The following is a 19,188-nucleotide window of genomic DNA, read 5'->3' as shown; positions in this document are numbered from 1 at the left end:
TTTGAGATTTTGTATGAAACTTCACAGTCTTATTCTATGAAGTCAAGAATGCATGTCGATAAATTTTCATGCTTTTTGAAGGTGTTTTGATATGTTAATCAGGGGTGCAAAGTTGGACAAAAAATTCCCAAAAAAACATTATTTTCCTAACTCCAAACTCTAAAAAAAAATAAAAAAAAATAAAAAAAATCCGGGCCGCGGAAAATATCCGCGCTCGGAAAAAAAAATTAATTTTTTTTTTTTTCGGAGCGCGAATTTTTTCCGCGGCCCGGAATAAAAATTCCGGAGCGCGAAAAAAATCCGCGGTTTGGGTATTTTTAAAAAATTTACTGAAACCTGGTTATTTTTAATAAAATATTTTTTTTATGGGTATTTTTAAAAAAATCGGAAAAAATATACTCCCAGCAATGTAATCTACACTTGATATATGAATCAGACCGATCAGAGGTATCCTTATCGGGTGTGGTCGATAGCAAATACGGGCTCCCCATGCCATATCCCTCAATCCGACTACTTGTCCCGACTACTGTGTATAAATTTTACTTGGGCTAAAAACAGCGCGGTGTATAAATTTTCAAAATGGACCTCTTATGGGCCGGGTCCATTCATCTCATGAGGGAATCAAGTAGACTTAGAAAAGAAGCGGTCGACGGTCGACCGCACGAGGGAGAGAAGAAAAGCGAAGAGACGAGGGGGGAGAAAAAGAAACGAGATGGAGATGGAGATGGAGAAGGAGAAGGCCAGAGAGGCACGCCGGAGAAAGATTCTCGAGAGGGGATCGGATCGGATCGCCATGATAACTGCTAGCCAGACCCCATCCGACGCCCCACCGACCCAACAATCAGTCCCAAAAAGGCAAAACGAGGTTGAAGCTCGAGATTTGAATATTTCTTCGAATTTAACCGTCGGTGAGTGCTGCTTTCAAGTTCATCCCTCTTTTGCTTTTGAGATTTCCTTACATGGAGGATTTATCTGTCTTATGGTCAAATAGGAATGAGGTAATTTGAGAAGTGAACACGAATTTGATTGTTGTTTGAGATTAGTTAATTCGGTTTAGGATTTTTGCTTATGAACTTTCATTCCAAGTTTATATAATGAAATACGACTGTACTACCCAACTGATTCATGCTAAATTTCCTAAACTACCAATTTTGACAATACCGTACTGAAATCATAGGATCCTAAAATTAAGATGTCTATTGGAATTTTGTGTTATTTAATCCTTATGGCCTGAAATAATCCAACAAATTAAATTTAATACCTTGAAAATGCTACAAATTAGTTGACCAATGTCGATTTGGCTTGGATTTTCTATTGGGTATGATTTGCATAAGACACGAGTGACCGTGATAGTGATTATACCTGAATTCAAGTTAAAATCTTTAATTGAACCTGATAGCCCATGTAATCTCAGTGCAGATTACATGCTAATAAACAGATGTATTTATTGATTTTATATAATTACCTACTGAATCTCCAGCTGCTCGAGAGGAAACTGCACCACTGATCAAGGAAAAAATCATCTCAAATGTTGTGAAAACCAAAGATGGCATAGAAGAAGTACAAACAGAAAGAGAAGAAAATGCTGCACCTACAAGCATCAATACTCCCAACTCTACTGAGAATAAGAGCACGAATGCTACCAAATATGTTAATCCATGGATACTCTCTCCTGCCGAAATAGGCCAAGCTTTCTCGGATACTGAAATTATTCGCCTTGTTTTTGTTATATTCTTCACATTTTTGGTTATGAAAGGTTTTATCATGTCGAAGCCTATGTTGATTCTACTTCTGACGGATTTAGCTGTAGTGGCAGGTTTTCTAATTCTAAACATGGGTGAGGATAAGAAAAATAAGAAGAAAAAATATAATATGCCAACGGATAAGTTGGGTATAAGTATAGAGGCGGGGTTTTTGGCACAGAAAGTATTGGGGGCTATTTTCATGGATTTTTGCATTTATACAGTTATCATAATTTGTGGTGTAGGTATCTAAGGTTCTCTGTTTTATCACCCTTTTGAGCCCTTTGTTATAATTTCAGTTTCTTGGTTTTGTTGAAATTTTGATCTTGAATGAATCTATGACAGTGTATTAAGATGGTTTATTCAACTACAGAATATATATATATATTCAACTACAGAATATATATAACACAACATTTCTTTTGGTACTTTAGCAAATATTTTTGTTTGGTTATACTTTTGGAGGAAATTTGTATCAGCATCAGGTTTCTTCTATTCTATTAAAAGTTAAAACTGTTGGTATCAATCATTAAATATTAGTAAATTGCTGGTTTGTTCTTTCTTTCTTTAGGTAAAAGGTGTGATGGGTTTATAATGCCACAAAAATATATAATTAAAGATGATGTTAATTTAGTCTGTTTGGATTTTGTATCAAATAATTCTTCACTTCATTGATGATATTAGATAGAGGTATGCTTGCCATCAAATAAACTATCTTTTTTAGTTGTACCTGTTGGTGCATAATTTCGATGTACCACTAAAAAAATTAGGTTTTTTGTTTGGTTTGCTTGTTCGACTTGCATGTACTTATAAACTGTTAGTTGTTTAATATTAACTTCATTTCATCATAAATCCTTTAAGATTCTTTTACAAGTTGCACGCTGTTATCAAGTGAACCATTCATGTTTTCCTATAAACGAAATGTTGGCGAAATGAACTCTTTACTATCTGTGAATTTGTGAATAAAGAAGAAGAAGAAGAAGAAGAAGAAAACATTTCTTAGGCAAGAACAAACCTAATTTTCTTGTATACAAAACCACCAAAATACTAAATGCCAGAAGTTCTTCGGCTATCCAACTGATCCGGGCTCACTGTAAGCCAACAATAAATAGATTTTTAATACAGTAAAACGCCTATGCACCAAGTCCATCGAAAGTTCATTTTTCTGTTAGTCTCTTTTTTTTCTTCTTCTTCTTCTTCCCGGTTACTCGGCCTATTTTATGAAAAATGTTCTTAAACGTTTAAAGCTGGACTGTCAATCGGAACTGTTCAAACCAGTGGCGGAGCCAAAGTTCCTTCCTGCTCAAAAAAAAATTAAATATACTTTAAAAAAAGAAATTCCGAAAAATTAAAAATATATTTAAAATTCAAAACATTATTAATTATGTATCTTATTCTTAGAATAATTTTTTTCAAAAAATGATTCGATTCTCAGAAAAAATATATATATAATTATATTTAATATTCAAAATAATTATAAAATTATACCTCATTCAAAACTTTAACCACCCTATTAAAAATCATTGACTTCGCCTCGGTTCAAATGTCGCCAACCATTTCGTCCTAAGAATTGGCCCCTACCGAGCATTTAAAAAAAAATGTTGCAATTTTAAATGTAGGAATATATATTAAATCAGTAATTCTATTAAAAATTTCACATCATTATCTTTTATTGCTCTTAAATACTAATTTCCAAAATACAAGCGAATAATTGTCGAGATCTCAAAATAAAGTTCGAAATATTTAATATCTCATACAAATTGAAATCATTTTTTTTTTAAAATGAATGAGGAATAATTATTAAAGCTGCTGATGTTGGAAAAAAAATATTTCTTTTGCAATTATAACAATGAAGCTGTTTCGATTCCCAAATTAAATGAGAATTATGTAGCCCACAGACAGTTTTTGATAGGAAAGGGATGGTATCTGAATGAGAAAAACTTTTTTTATTTTGCATGAGTGATATTTCGATTTAGTTTTCGACCCACTAACTATTTTGTTTTCTTGAATAAATTAAATTATCTGGATTGTTCAATAGCTCTGTTCAAACAGTATTATAAAGTTCCAAAAAAACATTCATCCAAAACCATTCCTCTGATTCATGAGTCATTAGGGGTGGCAACGAACCGAACCGAACTTACCTTAGGTTTGAGTTTGGTTTGAATTAATTTCGAACTGAACCTGGTTTGATTCGTTTCAAACCGAACTCATTTCGAATCGAATTAATTGCAAACTACACATTTTTCAAATCGAACCCGAATCGAATCACGAACTAAATTATTTTTTAGCAGCCCTAGTTATACCGGTAGTTTATACATTAATTTTTTCTTGCGGGACAAAATTTACATGGCTTCCTTTTACCGGTATGAACTATGAAATAAGTGTTTTTAAGTTGAAAAATTGTTCCTGAAAAAATACATCAGAGACGGCTTTCCTGGTATGAACTATGAGAGACGACCGAAGAGAGATGAGAGACAGTCATCTAGGCCGGAGAGAGCCGGAGAGACAGCCAGTCACCGAGAGCGTCGGCTAGATTTTAGAGCTAGAGGGAGAGTGAGTTAGGGAGAGGTGGAGAGAGAACTAGGTTATTGAGATTTGAGAGCGAGGAAGTTTAACTTCTTGGATTTTAATTTCATCAGGTAAATGGATGGCCGGTGATTTTATGAGATTCGAACCACAAAAAAATCACAAACCTATTTCGATCGAACCAGACTAGGTTTGAGTTTGGTTCGAATTAATTCCGAACCGAACCTGGTTTGGTTCGTTTCAATTCGAACTCATTTCGAATCGAATTAAACTCGAATCAAACCCGAATCAGACCCGAATCGAATCACGAACCTCGAATTTTTTTGCCAGCCCTATGAGTCATGACCTCTCTGTTAGTTTCTTAATCCAATATGACAATAATTTTATCTAGCAAATTGTATACTTCAAACTTGATTAAAAAGTTTTTTAAGTTTGGAAAATTAAAATTTATTTAATGCAGAATTTCGACGCGTACAGGCTAACAAAATAGTTTCAAAAATGATGGTTAATATAAAGTAAAACCCACATGACATTTTAAAAGTACAAGGGAATTATTAACTGTGAACTACTTACAAATTTAAAATTATATAAGAGACAGACTTGTAATTATTTGACAAATTAAATTCCGACGCCGCATTATTGCTTCCAGATGTATTAATATAATTAGCGTAGGCAATGAGAGTCCAACGATAAAAATTATTACCCAAAAACAAATAATAATAGTGAAAAACAAATATCCAATCTGTATCCATATCATAAAAATAAGGGATCGACTAACAGTCCCCCTACTTCAGTCCCCTATCTGTCCCCCGCACTAAAAAACAAAAAAAATAGTTAAAACGTGCTAACTACCACCAAAGAGCAAGATTAATGCTATCTTATTAATAGTCAAAACGTATAGTATTTATACCTACGAATTTATAGTATTCATACTTATTATCAGAACCATTTGTCATATGTAAACACAAGCTGGAGGGGACCAGTAACAACCAGGGGGACCGCTGACGTCTTGTGACAGCCTGGATTGGGACCGCAATCGTCTGAAAGCGACATTTGCCAAGATTGGGGACCACTACAGCAAAACTATGTATTATTCATATCTAAATATAGAAATATTCATATCTAAACAAATGAAGTATTCATAATGACGATTATGAAGTATTCATACATGTTTGAAATAATTTATACAATTCAAAATTCAAAGTCAGATTCATCTCTCACCCCACCTCTTCCAAGAAGTATTCATACTGACGATTACGAAGTATTCATACATGTTCAAAATAATTTATACAATTCAAAATTCATTGTCAAATTCATCCCTTTCACCCACCTCTTCCAAGAAGTATTCATATCTAACATGAAGTATGCATATCTAACAAATGAAGTATTCATATCTAACTAATGAAGTACTCAATATATAACAAATGAAATATTCATATATATAACTATTCATCTCTAACTAATAAAGTATTCACACATGACACTAACAATATTCACATCTGACACTAATAATATTCACACCTGCCCAGATTGGGACCAAGAAATATTCTCAACATACTAGTATGCATATCTAAAACAATGAAGTATTCATATCTAACTAAAGAATTATTCATACTGACGATTACGAAGTATTCATACATGTTCGAAATAATTTATACAATTCAAAATTCAAAGTCAGATTCATCTCTCTCATCCCACCTCTTCCAAGAAGTATTCATATGTAACATGAAGTACGCATATCTAACAACTGAAGTATTCATATCTAACTAATGAAGTATTCATATGTTGCATTGTGACAACCTTCGCTGGGCTAGCATGGACCCCCTCCAATGGTGCACCACGCTCTCCCCGCCGAATCTTGACGGTGCACCATGCTCTCCTCGTCAGATCTCGATGGTGCACCACGCTCTTCTCGCCGGATCTCGACGGTGCACCACACTCTCCTCGCCACGTGAGAAGATTGAAGATTGAAGAGGGTGGGTTTTGACCACGTGAGGGAACAAAAAAGAAAAGTTGTTAGGGGGACAGATAGGGGACAGATTCAAGGGGGACAACATCTTTACTCTAAAAATAAAAACGAATAAATATATAATTTTATCACTATCTCATCCGTTTACACCCCTAAGTCGTACACGAGCAAGTATACTTTAAGATATCTGATCGTTTAGAACACTTACAACCGAATCATAATTAATTCAATATGATGAGTCTGTTTTAAAATTTGTATTAGAATAAAATGAACGATTTGTCATAATTGCACTGGATCTGAATTCGTTGTGCATTGACGGGTAAAAGGTCGCCGGCTCCAGTACAAATCAAAACCGCATCAATGCTTGAGATGATGAATTTATAGTTGCGAAAATGGTCGAAGGCTGACAAATGTCGTGGCACGGCCTCCACGTGTCGATTCAAACTAGCCGTGTCTCTTAACACATGACACCGGATGGACACGCGTAGGCGTAGCCAAGTATACTTGGTCGGGGCACAGCCTTCCTCGCAAATTTATATCCTTTTCCAAATTTTAGCTGGAAATAAACTGAAGAAAAGAGTCATCTCAACATTTAAATAGTTGAACTCAATTGTTGAAGTTGATCTTTACATGAAAATATATTTATATACCAAATTTTGTACTTATAAAAGAATTTAATTTTGTTTAAATAGGTAGAAAATTACTTGATGTAAAAATTCCATACTATTCAAAAGTAGTGAGTTTCTATTTAACTAAAATAGTAATTTTTTTGTTTGAACAGTATTTATTTTTCAACATCTTAATAAAAGAGTTCTAGAAGTTAAAATTATTTTTCTGTATTTGCCTGATATATTACAACCTTGTTATTTTGAGGGAAAATATTTTTTATTGCAGATATTAATATTTCTTAATTTTTATGTGGATATAGAGATCACATCTCACATTTTTCTTTTACATCAAAATCGAAACTTTTTTTTTAGCAACGAAACTTTAAATTATTATTATTAAACAAATAAAGACAGTGGAAACACCACTGCTAAGTCGTGAACAGGATCGGAACTCTCGACCTTTGAGTGACCACAGTCCTAAAAAAATTCCCAGCACACACCAGCATCATTACTATTTTTTTTTCACTTTTTTAAACTTAGATTATTTCACAAACTTTCACTTGAAAAGGTATTATATTTTAATTATTTCTCGAACTTTGCTCTGAAAAATAAAATATATGTTGAAGAAAAACATTAATTTCTAAAGTAAGATAACTTTTATATAACATTATTTTTTATTCAGTAAATTTTGGACACAAAATAAATATATTTTTTCAAACATTGAATACATATACGATGGCAAGCCATGCAATTAAGAAGGCAGTAATTCAATAATTATTTTAAGAGTTATATTGCACTAAAAATTAGAGAGAAAACTTAATCAGACGGATAAAAATATAGAATACTAGAATATAATTAAAAAATTTGAGGGCCAGTATCAATTGGCGCTCTTTTGAACCCTTCAATAGGAATGCTTTATCAGATCCATTATTCGATCAAATTAGGCCCACAGTGTCTTTCAAGGCCCATCTTCCCGGCCCAATATCAGAGTGAGAGGTAGTTTATCCGACCATATCCAACTCCGTATCGGAAAATTTAATGCAGATATCCGATATCCGAATATCCGTGCGGATACGGATACAGATATGATTTTGAATTTTAATTATCCGTATCCGAATAGTAGATATATATTATATAATTTAACATATATTATGAAAAAAATTATGTTATTCACTGTTATAAAAAGCGGATATCTGTATCCGTATTCGGTTAATATCCGATCCGTATCCGTCTAATATCCAATCCGTATCTATATCCGGAAAATAAAAATGAATACGGATATAATTTTACCACTATCCGACCCGTATCTGATCCGTTTGCACCCCTAGCAAGAGGTACAATATTCCTTTTTCTTTAAGCAACCTATTCAGCGAACTTATCTGTCCACAGTTTTTTCTTACAAGTGTAACAACACAAACTCAGAAGTTATATTTTTTATGTGTTATTTCTTAATTCTGGTTTAAAAACCTTGTTTATTCAAACGTGCACAACACCTATAATGTAGAATTTTTTAAAAGTCAAATGGTTTGATAACTTAGATAGTCAATTTACAATTCACTGTTATTTTGGCGTCATAATTTAAAATTTATTAATGTTATGATTATCTATTCAATAAATCAATGTTAGTATTCTTAAACCGACTTTGATGTGAAAAAAATTGGAGTATAAAAAAATGGCAAATAATAAAAGACAAGATAAAATAAAATTAAACACAAAAATTCTCAAATTGCATCCTTTTTCTCTGAAGAGGTTTACAAGGTTTTGTTAGAATTATCAACACCAGCAAAAGCTAAAACTTCACAAACTAAAACTAAGTATCCTGACCTGCCTAATGTCATGAAAACCTCCTATTCTTTCTTCTTAATTTTCCAATTTCCCCATGATTTAGGATCCAATTAATCATGGGTTAATTGGTGATGTCATGGATGCTCTTTCTCTTAGATTCTCTGTTGCTGTTTGCATTCTGGTTTTGCCTAATAAAGTATTTTTGTGCATGGCTAGCGACTTGGGTAGGAGTTCGGGTTTTCACAGCCCACCTTGAAATATTTCTCCAATCACCCTTTCCATATTTGGCAAGCCCCTCTAAGAACAACCTAATTCATACAAATCAAAACCAATATTAATTCTCAAATTAAAAGTTTATCAAAACAGAGAGATACTTTAATTGACTATTAACAAGTTCAATTAAAACTTACCGATGCTCCTCTTCAGTCCATGGGACACCACGGCGTCTATCTTCACCTTTGTTCCTCGACCCGCCACGTGAAGGGCCCCGCCGGTCCATATCATCCTCCTCCTCCATGTTCATATCATCTTCCTCTTTATAACTCGGTATCTCAACGGCGCCTCGCTCAATCATGTCCACATCTTGGAGTAACATTTGGTAGTGGTTCCACGCCTCCCGTGGGGTCCGGCCAGGGATTTGACTTGCAATCAGGGTCCACCTGTCAGGAGTTCCTTCTGGATAGATCACCAAAGCATTTTCGAATTGTTTATCTTCAGCTTTTGTCCACGGAGGAGAGAACAAATCCATTTTGAATTTTTCTTTTGGTTTCAACTTAGGAAGGGAAGAAAACTTAGGAAGGAGAGATTGAGAGAAGAGACGATGGCATTGATTTGGATGATTCTGAGGGGGTTGGTGTATATTTATAAACGCTGATGAAAGGGATACTTTATGAATACATAAGCTTCTTTCTTTTTTTTTCGCGGATAGGCCTAGAAACATATATATTTGTATTAGCGATCGTTTTAGTCCGCATCTAAAGTTCTCGTAATATTGTAACATCAAATTTTCATCTTCTTGATAAATTTTATTAGATTCAATTATTATCAACTCTATCATAAAACGATCTAATTATACTATAAAAATTACCTTATTACCATTATTAATTGCATCGTTTTAACATGTGTTTACATTTTTGACAATTAAAGTATTTAGTGAATAATATATAATAAAATAAGACTTATTAAAAAAAAAAATTTGGAAAAAAATTAGAGATAAGTTTATATAATTGTTTGAAATAAAGCATCTGTCATACTTTTAAAAAACTGTCTCGTTTAGCTTTTTATTATAAAATTTTGATACGTAGAGATAAGTTTATCACTCAAATACCGACAACAACAGTCGGTGCTGATAGCTACAAATATATACGGTCATGCAATTTTTATTTTGTTGTGTCTTACATTACTTTTTTGAAGGAAACTACGTAACATAACAAAGCGTTATGTAAGCGGTCGCTTCAACGGTTATATAAAATACAAAAACCTTCTAAAAGATTGGTTATGCAAATAACAACTTCCATAGGGTAGTAAGTGTAAAAGTGTAAACAAATTACAAATACCAGGCTGGTTCCAGTCCACGTTTTAGTTGTGTACTTGTGTAGTCATGTTGGCGGAAACGGATAAAGTCGGAATCCTATCATCTCCAGTAGTATAGAAATTGAGTGAACAGTCCAATCAAATCCAACCTGTTCATCTTAGATCGGACGGTCAGTATAAAACTTGCATGCACCGGTCCGTATAAAATTGATAATTGCGGGCTCTGATTGTGGTCAGTTATGAGATGGATTCTTAGGCCGGTTATAATCCTCCAGTGAAATGTTCAATGGAGGGAAATAGAGATTCAAAAGTATGTAGGGGTTAACAAGTGCATGCACGCGTGTACAATCCAGCATGTCATTAGAAAAGGAGTTATTTTTCTTTTAAAACTGCAACAACTTTGAAATGTTTTATTGCTTGACGGTATCATAAAATGGTCAAATTTTCTCTTTGGCAGTACGTACGGGTGTTGATAGGATCGGTTATAACCGAATTACAATATTCAATTAAAACTTTTTTAGTTTTAAAAAATATAACCGAATCAAAATAACCAAATAAAATTTCAATATTCTTTTCGTTAAAACCGAAATAATAAAAATTAAATTTTAAAATTTCAACACTCAATAAATAGACAAATATATTAAATAATTATAGAGATAAATATGAATTATATATATATATAAGTTACATTACACGTATTGTTCAATTTAGTACAAAATAATTAGAAAGCGAACCGTCCATCACACGAAGCATGAATTTTAACTATATAGAATTCGATCAGTTTAGTACCCAAACCAAATATGGAAAACCATAATTCAAAATTCAACCGAACAATCCATTTAAACTCAAAAACCAAATAATTTAATTCAAATTTTCGGTCAGGTTAAAACCAAATAAATTGGATCCAATGAACACCTTTATATGGCAGAGAAGCAGAAAGCAGAATTTTGACATTGAAAGTTCACAAAACAAATACACAATTATAGACAAATTTATCAATATGGATTTTATTAAAAAAAAATATTAGCCGTAAAACTTTCTTGTGGTTCATTGTGCTTTGCAACGTTATTTTATTATTCATAATAGCATGTTTGTATTTCAATTATCGCATTTCAAAGAGAAAATAGAAAGATAATATATTAAAACAAAAGCTGAAAGAACAAGCATTTCAAATAAAAAGTTTCCAAATTAAATACAATGGTCTTGAAGTCAATTCAGCATCTTGCTTATAAATTTCAAATTATTTGTATTCAACTTTTTTTAGAAGGACTTGATGAAATATTCTTATTAATTAGTAAAAGCACAATGCATGTACTCATTAAATACGTTAATATTATTTTTTTTGGGGGAGATTCAAATATTTTCTTTTAAATGCCTAAAACATGCGACCTAAAATTATTATAACAAACTACACCTAATTGATCTAATCTATATCACATTTTCTATTGACATATACAAATTCCGACGCTTCAATTTTGTTTAAATAATAATTAGGAGCATCTTAAATTCCACTTAATTGGATACTTTGTGCATTGATTTTTCAAGCTCTTGATTTTCAACAAAAATAAAATGGAAATGGCATAATTTTGTATATGCTTTTAAGAAAAAAATGATATTGGTCATATTTAAGAGAGGTGCAAAAAAAAAAAACATTTGATCACATCTATTTGATAAATAGTTAGAAAAATATTGAAGTTCTAATAACATATACATATTAAGAGCGAAGTTGATAAATAATCCTCATTTTTTCCCCTAAACATAAATATTAAATTTATATGAAATACTCTTAGTGTTACACTGATTGTTTTCTGAACAAAAAAAAACATATATGAGTCCATAATAAATTGAAAACCGTTCCATTATTGATCCCCTATAATTTTGATTTATATTTCAATGTGCTCATTTCAATATCTGTGTTGTCATTTAGTACGGTATTTGACCCACATAGTTTTTTTGAAATTATAGGTTGAAAGTCAAGTCATTCAATACATTTTCAAACCACTGTGTATATTATAGATAATTCTCCTACTTTATGAGTTTCGAACTCGTAATCTCCCACATGGAAGCCACATGTCTTTGTCACTAAATCAAAAATAAGTTCTTTAAAAATAAAAATAAAAACAAAAATGTATTTGACCCACAGAAACAAACTTAAAAAAATATATATATAATTCCACCCTTGTACTCAATGTTTTAATCGAGTCAAGAAAAAGACAACTATGGTGTACACATGGGATATGCGAATTAGCAAACTGAAACTTGGTTAATTAACTAGAAATTATTTCTAGAATTATCTTAATTTGGTAATTAAATCAAGGTGCCTAACCTAGGCAAAGGTAACTAAACGAAGGAATATATTATAGGCTTATAGCATCCGGTGGTCGGAGGACGGAGTTCATGTCGGCGAGGGCGGCTCAATATGACAATATCCACATGAATAAAAAATATTATTTAAATCCTTGTGCGGGTTGACATGGCGCCACGTGCTTTCTTTTTTTTTTGGAAGTATTGGGTTTGTATTATGTCCCTAGTTAGGAATCTTTACATCATTGTTTCCTTCTTAGTTATGTTTATTTTTTATGTATTGGGTTGTTGTCAGAAAGAGAAATATTCCATTACATGAATGCATGTATTGTGGAATCTGCATAGAATTGCGGCATGAAATTAGAATCCAACTATCGCTCTGGCGGCAACAGGCCACATGGCCCACATCCGCTTTTCAAAAGCTATTCCAAAGTCTTTTCTACTATTTTTTTTATGCTGATTTGACATCATTGTTTAACGAACCTGGTCTATTTGTTCAAGGATATAAATTAATCGCATAATGATTATTTAGGTTAAACAAGAAATTGACCACATGTATAGTACACTGGATATAGAGATATGGAAATGATTAAATATGGTGGGTTTTTTTTTTTCAATTGAATATTGTATATTTGTGTGCGCACAAATAGGGCTGTAAAAGAATCAAACCGAATTCAACCTATTCTAATTTAAGTTTGAGTTTGAATAATATTCGAATTTAACTGGTTTTGTTTCAGAACAAACTAATTTCAAATTGAATTAATTGCGAACTGCAAATTTTTCGAATCGAAGTCAATCGAATTACGAACTACAAATTTTTTTGGCAGCCCTAGTTATACCGGTAATTTATGCATTGGTTTTCTTATTGCGGAACAAAATTAACATGGTTTTCTTTTTATCTTTCACGAATTCATACTGATGGATTATGGACCAGTTCAAGATTTTCTCATCTTTTACGCTAGTGGATTGATTAAAATCACGGCATGAACCTAGTCAAATGAAACTTATTCCATTGTTAATTTGTTATACTACTGAAACATTTTCCTATTATAAGTTACTATTATATTAACAATTTTGAGCTCTGATATAAATTTGGTTCATGTATTATTAAAGATTAATTGTTGAATCCATTAGTTGCATTATTTGAGATTCGAACCTAAATAGTTCGCGAATCATTTTCGAACAAATTATATCCAATTTGAATTTGACTTGAATAAGATTCAAACCGAACTGGTTTGATTTGTTTCAGAAAAAACTAATTTCAAATTGAATTAATTACAATTTTTTTTCGAATCAAACTCAAATCGAATCACGAACTACGAATTTTTGTACAGCCCTACGCATAAACATGTATCTTATTATTTTACCATATTTTAAGTCGTTTACCAATTGTTTGAAAATGTTGTTTGCAATATGCAATTGGTCTCTACATAACATATAAGCAATATGAAAATATATATTTTGAAAACAAAATTTCAAATTTGCGAGCTAAATGGAATTACTTAAAAGAATTTCATTAGAAAATTAGAAAAAAAAAACATTAAAATTTCTTTGTTTTCTAAATAAAAGGGAAGCAACTAACAATCCCCGGCCCTCAGTCTCCCGAAAATCCCCGGACCTTTTACACTAATCCTATAAAACAAGTTCATTAGATCCGGTAATACTATGAAAATAATCCTATAAACAAGTTCAATGGATGTTTTGCAGATGAAATAGCGTGGTCCCAGATGAAAACGCGTGAAAGCTGTTGAAAACACGTGGTCAACGAACAAAGTACAATTGGCAGTTAAACTGGGGACCACCTTCTGTGAACATACACATATTATCCTGTGAACATACAAAGATTATCCTGTGAACATACACATATTATCCTGTGAATATACACATATTATCCTATTAACATACAAATATTATCCTGTGAATATACACATATTATCCTGTGAACATACAAATATTATTCTGTGAACATACATATTGTACTTGAAATTATGGCAGTTGAAAGCGCGTGGCCGAAAAAGTATTTCTTCTGTTACCGGCGGTTGAAAGCGTGACAGAACTAAGCTAAAAAGAGAAGGTTTTTATACGCGGGGATTTTCGGGGGCTGTAGCCGGAGGACGTTACCTTTTCTCAAATAAAAGAGCCAAATCTCCAATTTTATATATGTAGTCATATGGAAATTTTGAAAAAAAAAAATCAATTTATTATCGAATTTGCGATGCATACTCTTACATATTTAAAAGCTCGAACTTTTGCTAATATTGCAGTGTAACTTTTTATCTCTCTTCAAAAACACACATATTAAATTTTGAAAAAATAACATTTAAAATATATTTGAATGTACTGGAATCTTAAAAAAAAAATATATATATATATATATATATATAGAGAGAGAGAGAGAAGGAAAATCCAAATATTGCAGTGAATGTTCATGCATCACTTATAGACCAGGTCCAGGAAGAAGATTGGGAAGGCATTAAGGTGGGGTCAGGCAATTCCAGCGAGCGGCGCTTCCAGTTGGAAAAAGAACATGGACACGTGCCTAGGCCGTCATCGAATTCGTAATTTCGTATCCTCTGAGATATCTCAAACTTTGCGTGATTTTATGGAAAATCCCAACAGTTTAAATACGTTCTGCACGAATCTCAAAGCACAAAATACTGACCCCTACATCATCCCCGAATAGGCACCGGACACGTCGGTCACTCAAAAGTTGAGATATCTCAGAGGATACGCACTCGCCGTCATCTACGTGTGGGGCCGAATTTCGTTTTTGTGGGCCCCGCGCAGATAAGATCAAAAACCCCGAATTCTAACCCCTCATCATTTCAGGTTAACTGGATCCAGGTTTCACTTACTGGGAGCCCTCATAGAATCATAGTTTTTGGTAAATAAATCTAATCATTACGCAGGTGATGACTGATGATGGGAAAGCAAGGGAAGGTTAGACCCGTTTTGACCTGTTGAATGTTAAGAGGTGGCTTCTAATGTTTAGGATAAAGTAATTTACGTGGCTAATAATATAATAATAAGATCGTTCTGGTAACTCAACGAAATATCCTTCTCTACCAGACTACCAGTCCATATCCTATTGGGTAACAGTAGGGGTATGCAGGGGCGTAGTCAAGATTTTCATCATAAATAAAATAAATTATTATTATTTTATTTTATTTCAATTATTAAATTATTAAATATTATTAAATAATTTTTATTTGAAGCGGAATCGGTAATTAATCATGAATTAAAATCAAGAAAATCGGTAGAAATCTACCGAATTAGATCGAAAACTCGATTTTTTTGAAAGTTTACTTTGAAGCATAGTTCACAAGACTCTTCTATTAAAATTCAGCTCATTTTGAATAGTTAAACATAATAAAAATAATTTAATGCATTACATTAAATTTCATTATATTACTTTATAAAACAATTTAGTCTATTCCTTTCACAAAAATATAACAAATTTATTGTAGTCCCACTATCATACCATTCTTCTTGTTGGAATATTTCAAAATAGATTGATAAAAGACTACCAAAATTGTAACGACTCGGCCAATTTCACTAATCGAGAGCTTCGATTCAATCAGGAGTAGACAAAACTCAAATCTAAATCAACTATATACAAACTTGGTACTGTATTTCAAAATCCAGAGATAGACGACTACCTACCCCTGAATATAGGTGGCTCTGCCACTGGGGGCATGAGCAGATGCAGAATTTGCATCATAATAGAGCAATAAATTATCAAGTCATATTTAAATAGTCAATTCAGCTCCATGAAATTGGATTTGATGGAAAACAAACAAACAAACATCATATTTCTTTTTTTCATTTCTGAATTTGAATTGTTGAGCTCTGTTTGAATCTATTTAATTTATTGAACTATACTTTAGATTAAATTGAACTCACATCTAAAACTCAATTAAAATATATTGAATTGTTAGATTCACATCATAGGCCAAGCTATGAGATCTAATAGGACTATATATTATTTTGCAGGGCAGAGCAAATACTTAAAATTCAATCTCTGTAAATTGGTTTTGAATTTTCAGAGTAGAGCAACTGCTCTATTAATCTAGAGGGGGGTTCAAATGCCTCCATGTTTTTGTGCCTCCATCATGCCTCCATCTCTCTCCATTATTTTCAAAGTTCAAACAGTCGATCCGAACCGCTCAACCTAACCTCCATACTAAAATATGTTTGGAGACCAAATTTTATATTTTTAGGAATTTTTTTACTATTTTTTTAGATAGTACAAAATCAGTAAATCTGAACCATCTAAAAACAGTATTTTTGTACCTATCTAAAAAAATAGTAAAAAAATCCTAAAAATATAAAATTTGGTCTCCAAACATATTTTAGTATGGAGGTTAGGTTGAGCGGTTCGGATCAACTGTTTGAACTTTGAAAATAATGGAGAGAGATGGAGGCATGATGGAGGCACAAAAACACGGACGCATTTGAACCCTCCTCATTAATCTATTATGTATTGAATTGTATTCGCTATTGGGTAACAAATAGGGGTGCAAACGGGTTGGATATTATCCGACTGTATCCGACTCCGTATCCGAAAATTTAATACGGATATCCGATATCCGAATATCCGTGCGGATACGGATACGGATATGGTTTTGAATTTTAATTATCCGTATCCGAATAGTAGATATATATTATATAATTTAATATGAATTATGAAAAAAATTATGTTATTCACTATTATAAAAAGCGGATATCCGTATCCGTATCCGGTTAATATCCGATCTGTATCCGTATCCGTCTAATATCCGATCCGTATCCGTATCCGTATCCGGAAAATAAAAACGGATACGGATATGGTTTTACCACTATCCGATCCGTATCCGATCCGTTTACACCCCTAGTAACAAATTATATTTGTTTACATCTGAACCGTATGATTAGAAAAGGCCAATCTAATCTAAGATAGAATGTACTGAATCTTTTTAATATTTGTGTGGATTCTGATTAATTGGATGACCCGGATCTAAATAATTAATATGAATTCAGGGTGCTACTTGAGAAAACGATTAATAAGTAATATAAAGATGATGCATTAAGAAGACTAGTTTTCTGTTTTATTTAATTTTTGTTGGCGAAAGAGTATTTCTTTTTAACTAATTTTATTTAATTTTATTTTTGATGTTCTGTAAGGATAAAATAAAGAATAGAGAAGAAAGAGTTTTTTCATGTATTTAAACCCAATTTCATAGAATTTTTTTTTTGCTCTAACTCATAATTTCTATTAAAATGATAAATTCATCTCTTCGTAGAATATCTTATTACATTAAATAAAATTAAGATGCGTTTTGTCTAAATACAAGATTTAAGAATCTAATGGTTAAATTTTTCTCTATCCTATACTTATATTATTTCATCAATATAATATTATATTTCGTCCGAACAATGTTCAATAACTATTTCATCATTTTTTTACTTAATTTTTTATTTATTTCAAGCTGTCGAATTGCTTAAAAAGTACGAAGAATGAATGAGACTCCTATGAGTTTTATTTCGTTTTCTTGAAAAACATTTGGTAAATTTTCCAAACAAATAGTTACATTATTTACTTTTTAAATTCTTTAACTAGAAAATGATGAAATAGTAATTCTATTTAAAACTGATTGACATCCTAACAATAAAATGCTGATCCAACCGGTCTTCAGACCATCCATATGTGCGATTATTAAATTTAATTAAAATTGTTGAAATTGATATGAATAAATCCGTCAATCAAACATTTAATTCAAAATGTAAATGGTTCATTGAACCATATTTTTGGTCAAATACACATGGAATTAAGCCCATACTCCCACTAACCAAAAGCTTAATTGTTGGTGTGAAGTCTTAATCAGAGGATCTATTAGCTGACGTCATCCGTCAAAAATAATTGCAAGTTCTAAGATAAGAAAGTGTTTTAGAATTAAGCTCGTTGTCAGCGAAATGATTTCATAAAACAATATAATCTGAGGTGACAATAAAGAGGAAAAAAACACAAAAAGACAAATAATTTTTTATGAACCGAACCGAACTGAACTGAAAAAAAGACAAACAAGTTAATATATTTGTTTCTAAAATTCAATAGTCGATCGAAACCGCTTATATAATCTTCATATTAAAATGTATTAGGAGACCAAATTTGATATTTAAAAAAAAAGTTTGCTATTTTTTTTAAATACGTAGAAAGTCACATAATCCACAAATTATGCACCATCCGAAAGTAGCAATTTTCTACCTGCCATAAAAATAGTAAAACAAATAATTAAATAAAATAAAATTTGATTTTTTTTTTAGTAAAGGTTGGAGGTCAAGCTACCAAACTATTTAATACATTTGTTATTACAACAAAGGATTTTCCTTATCCGGATTTCAAAGCCATAATCTCGCATATAGAGACCATGTGCCATTGCCACTAAACCAAAGGTTGGTTCTCAAAATTTGATATTTTAATACATTGTTTATATGAACATCACCTTAAACAGTTCAAACTAATTATTTGAATTTAAAAAATATAAATGTAAATTCATAATACGGAATAATCTGCACTTTGTAAAAAGTACCATAGCCCTCACTCAATAATGTGCATATGTACTTAGTTCCCAATTTCCCATCAAGGAAGAAAAAAATTTCTCCTGGATGATAATTATCCAGATTATATTTACTTTATCCATATAAATAGTGTGAACTGAAGCACACCGCATGTGCTCTGGTG

The 19,188-nt window shown here is 32.0% G+C and overlaps 2 protein-coding genes across 2 annotated transcripts; one reads left to right on the top strand and one right to left on the bottom strand.

Annotated features, from left to right (window-relative positions):
• The first annotated feature begins 654 nt into the window (after positions 1–654).
• Positions 655–2,095, top strand: LOC144575849 (uncharacterized). Its single transcript, XM_078326095.1, has 2 exons — positions 655–908; positions 1,481–2,095. The coding sequence occupies exons 1-2, from the start codon at positions 713–715 to the stop codon at positions 1,993–1,995; spliced, it is 711 nt and encodes a 236-aa protein (XP_078182221.1). The 5' UTR covers positions 655–712; the 3' UTR covers positions 1,996–2,095.
• A 6,468-nt stretch (positions 2,096–8,563) lies between these two features.
• Positions 8,564–9,450, bottom strand: LOC144575818 (transcription factor DIVARICATA-like). Its single transcript, XM_078326063.1, has 2 exons — positions 9,041–9,450; positions 8,564–8,938 (listed from the first exon to the last, which is right to left on the bottom strand). Exons 1-2 carry the CDS (start codon positions 9,376–9,378, stop codon positions 8,752–8,754), a joined length of 525 nt encoding a protein of 174 aa, XP_078182189.1. The 5' UTR covers positions 9,379–9,450; the 3' UTR covers positions 8,564–8,751.
• Positions 9,451–19,188: the final 9,738 nt, after the last annotated feature.

This window comes from Carex rostrata, chromosome 24, assembly GCF_964058835.1.
Source record: "Carex rostrata chromosome 24, lpCarRost1.2, whole genome shotgun sequence".
Taxonomy (NCBI): domain Eukaryota; kingdom Viridiplantae; phylum Streptophyta; class Magnoliopsida; order Poales; family Cyperaceae; genus Carex; species Carex rostrata.
This window is presented reverse-complemented; position numbering and strand designations above follow the sequence as displayed.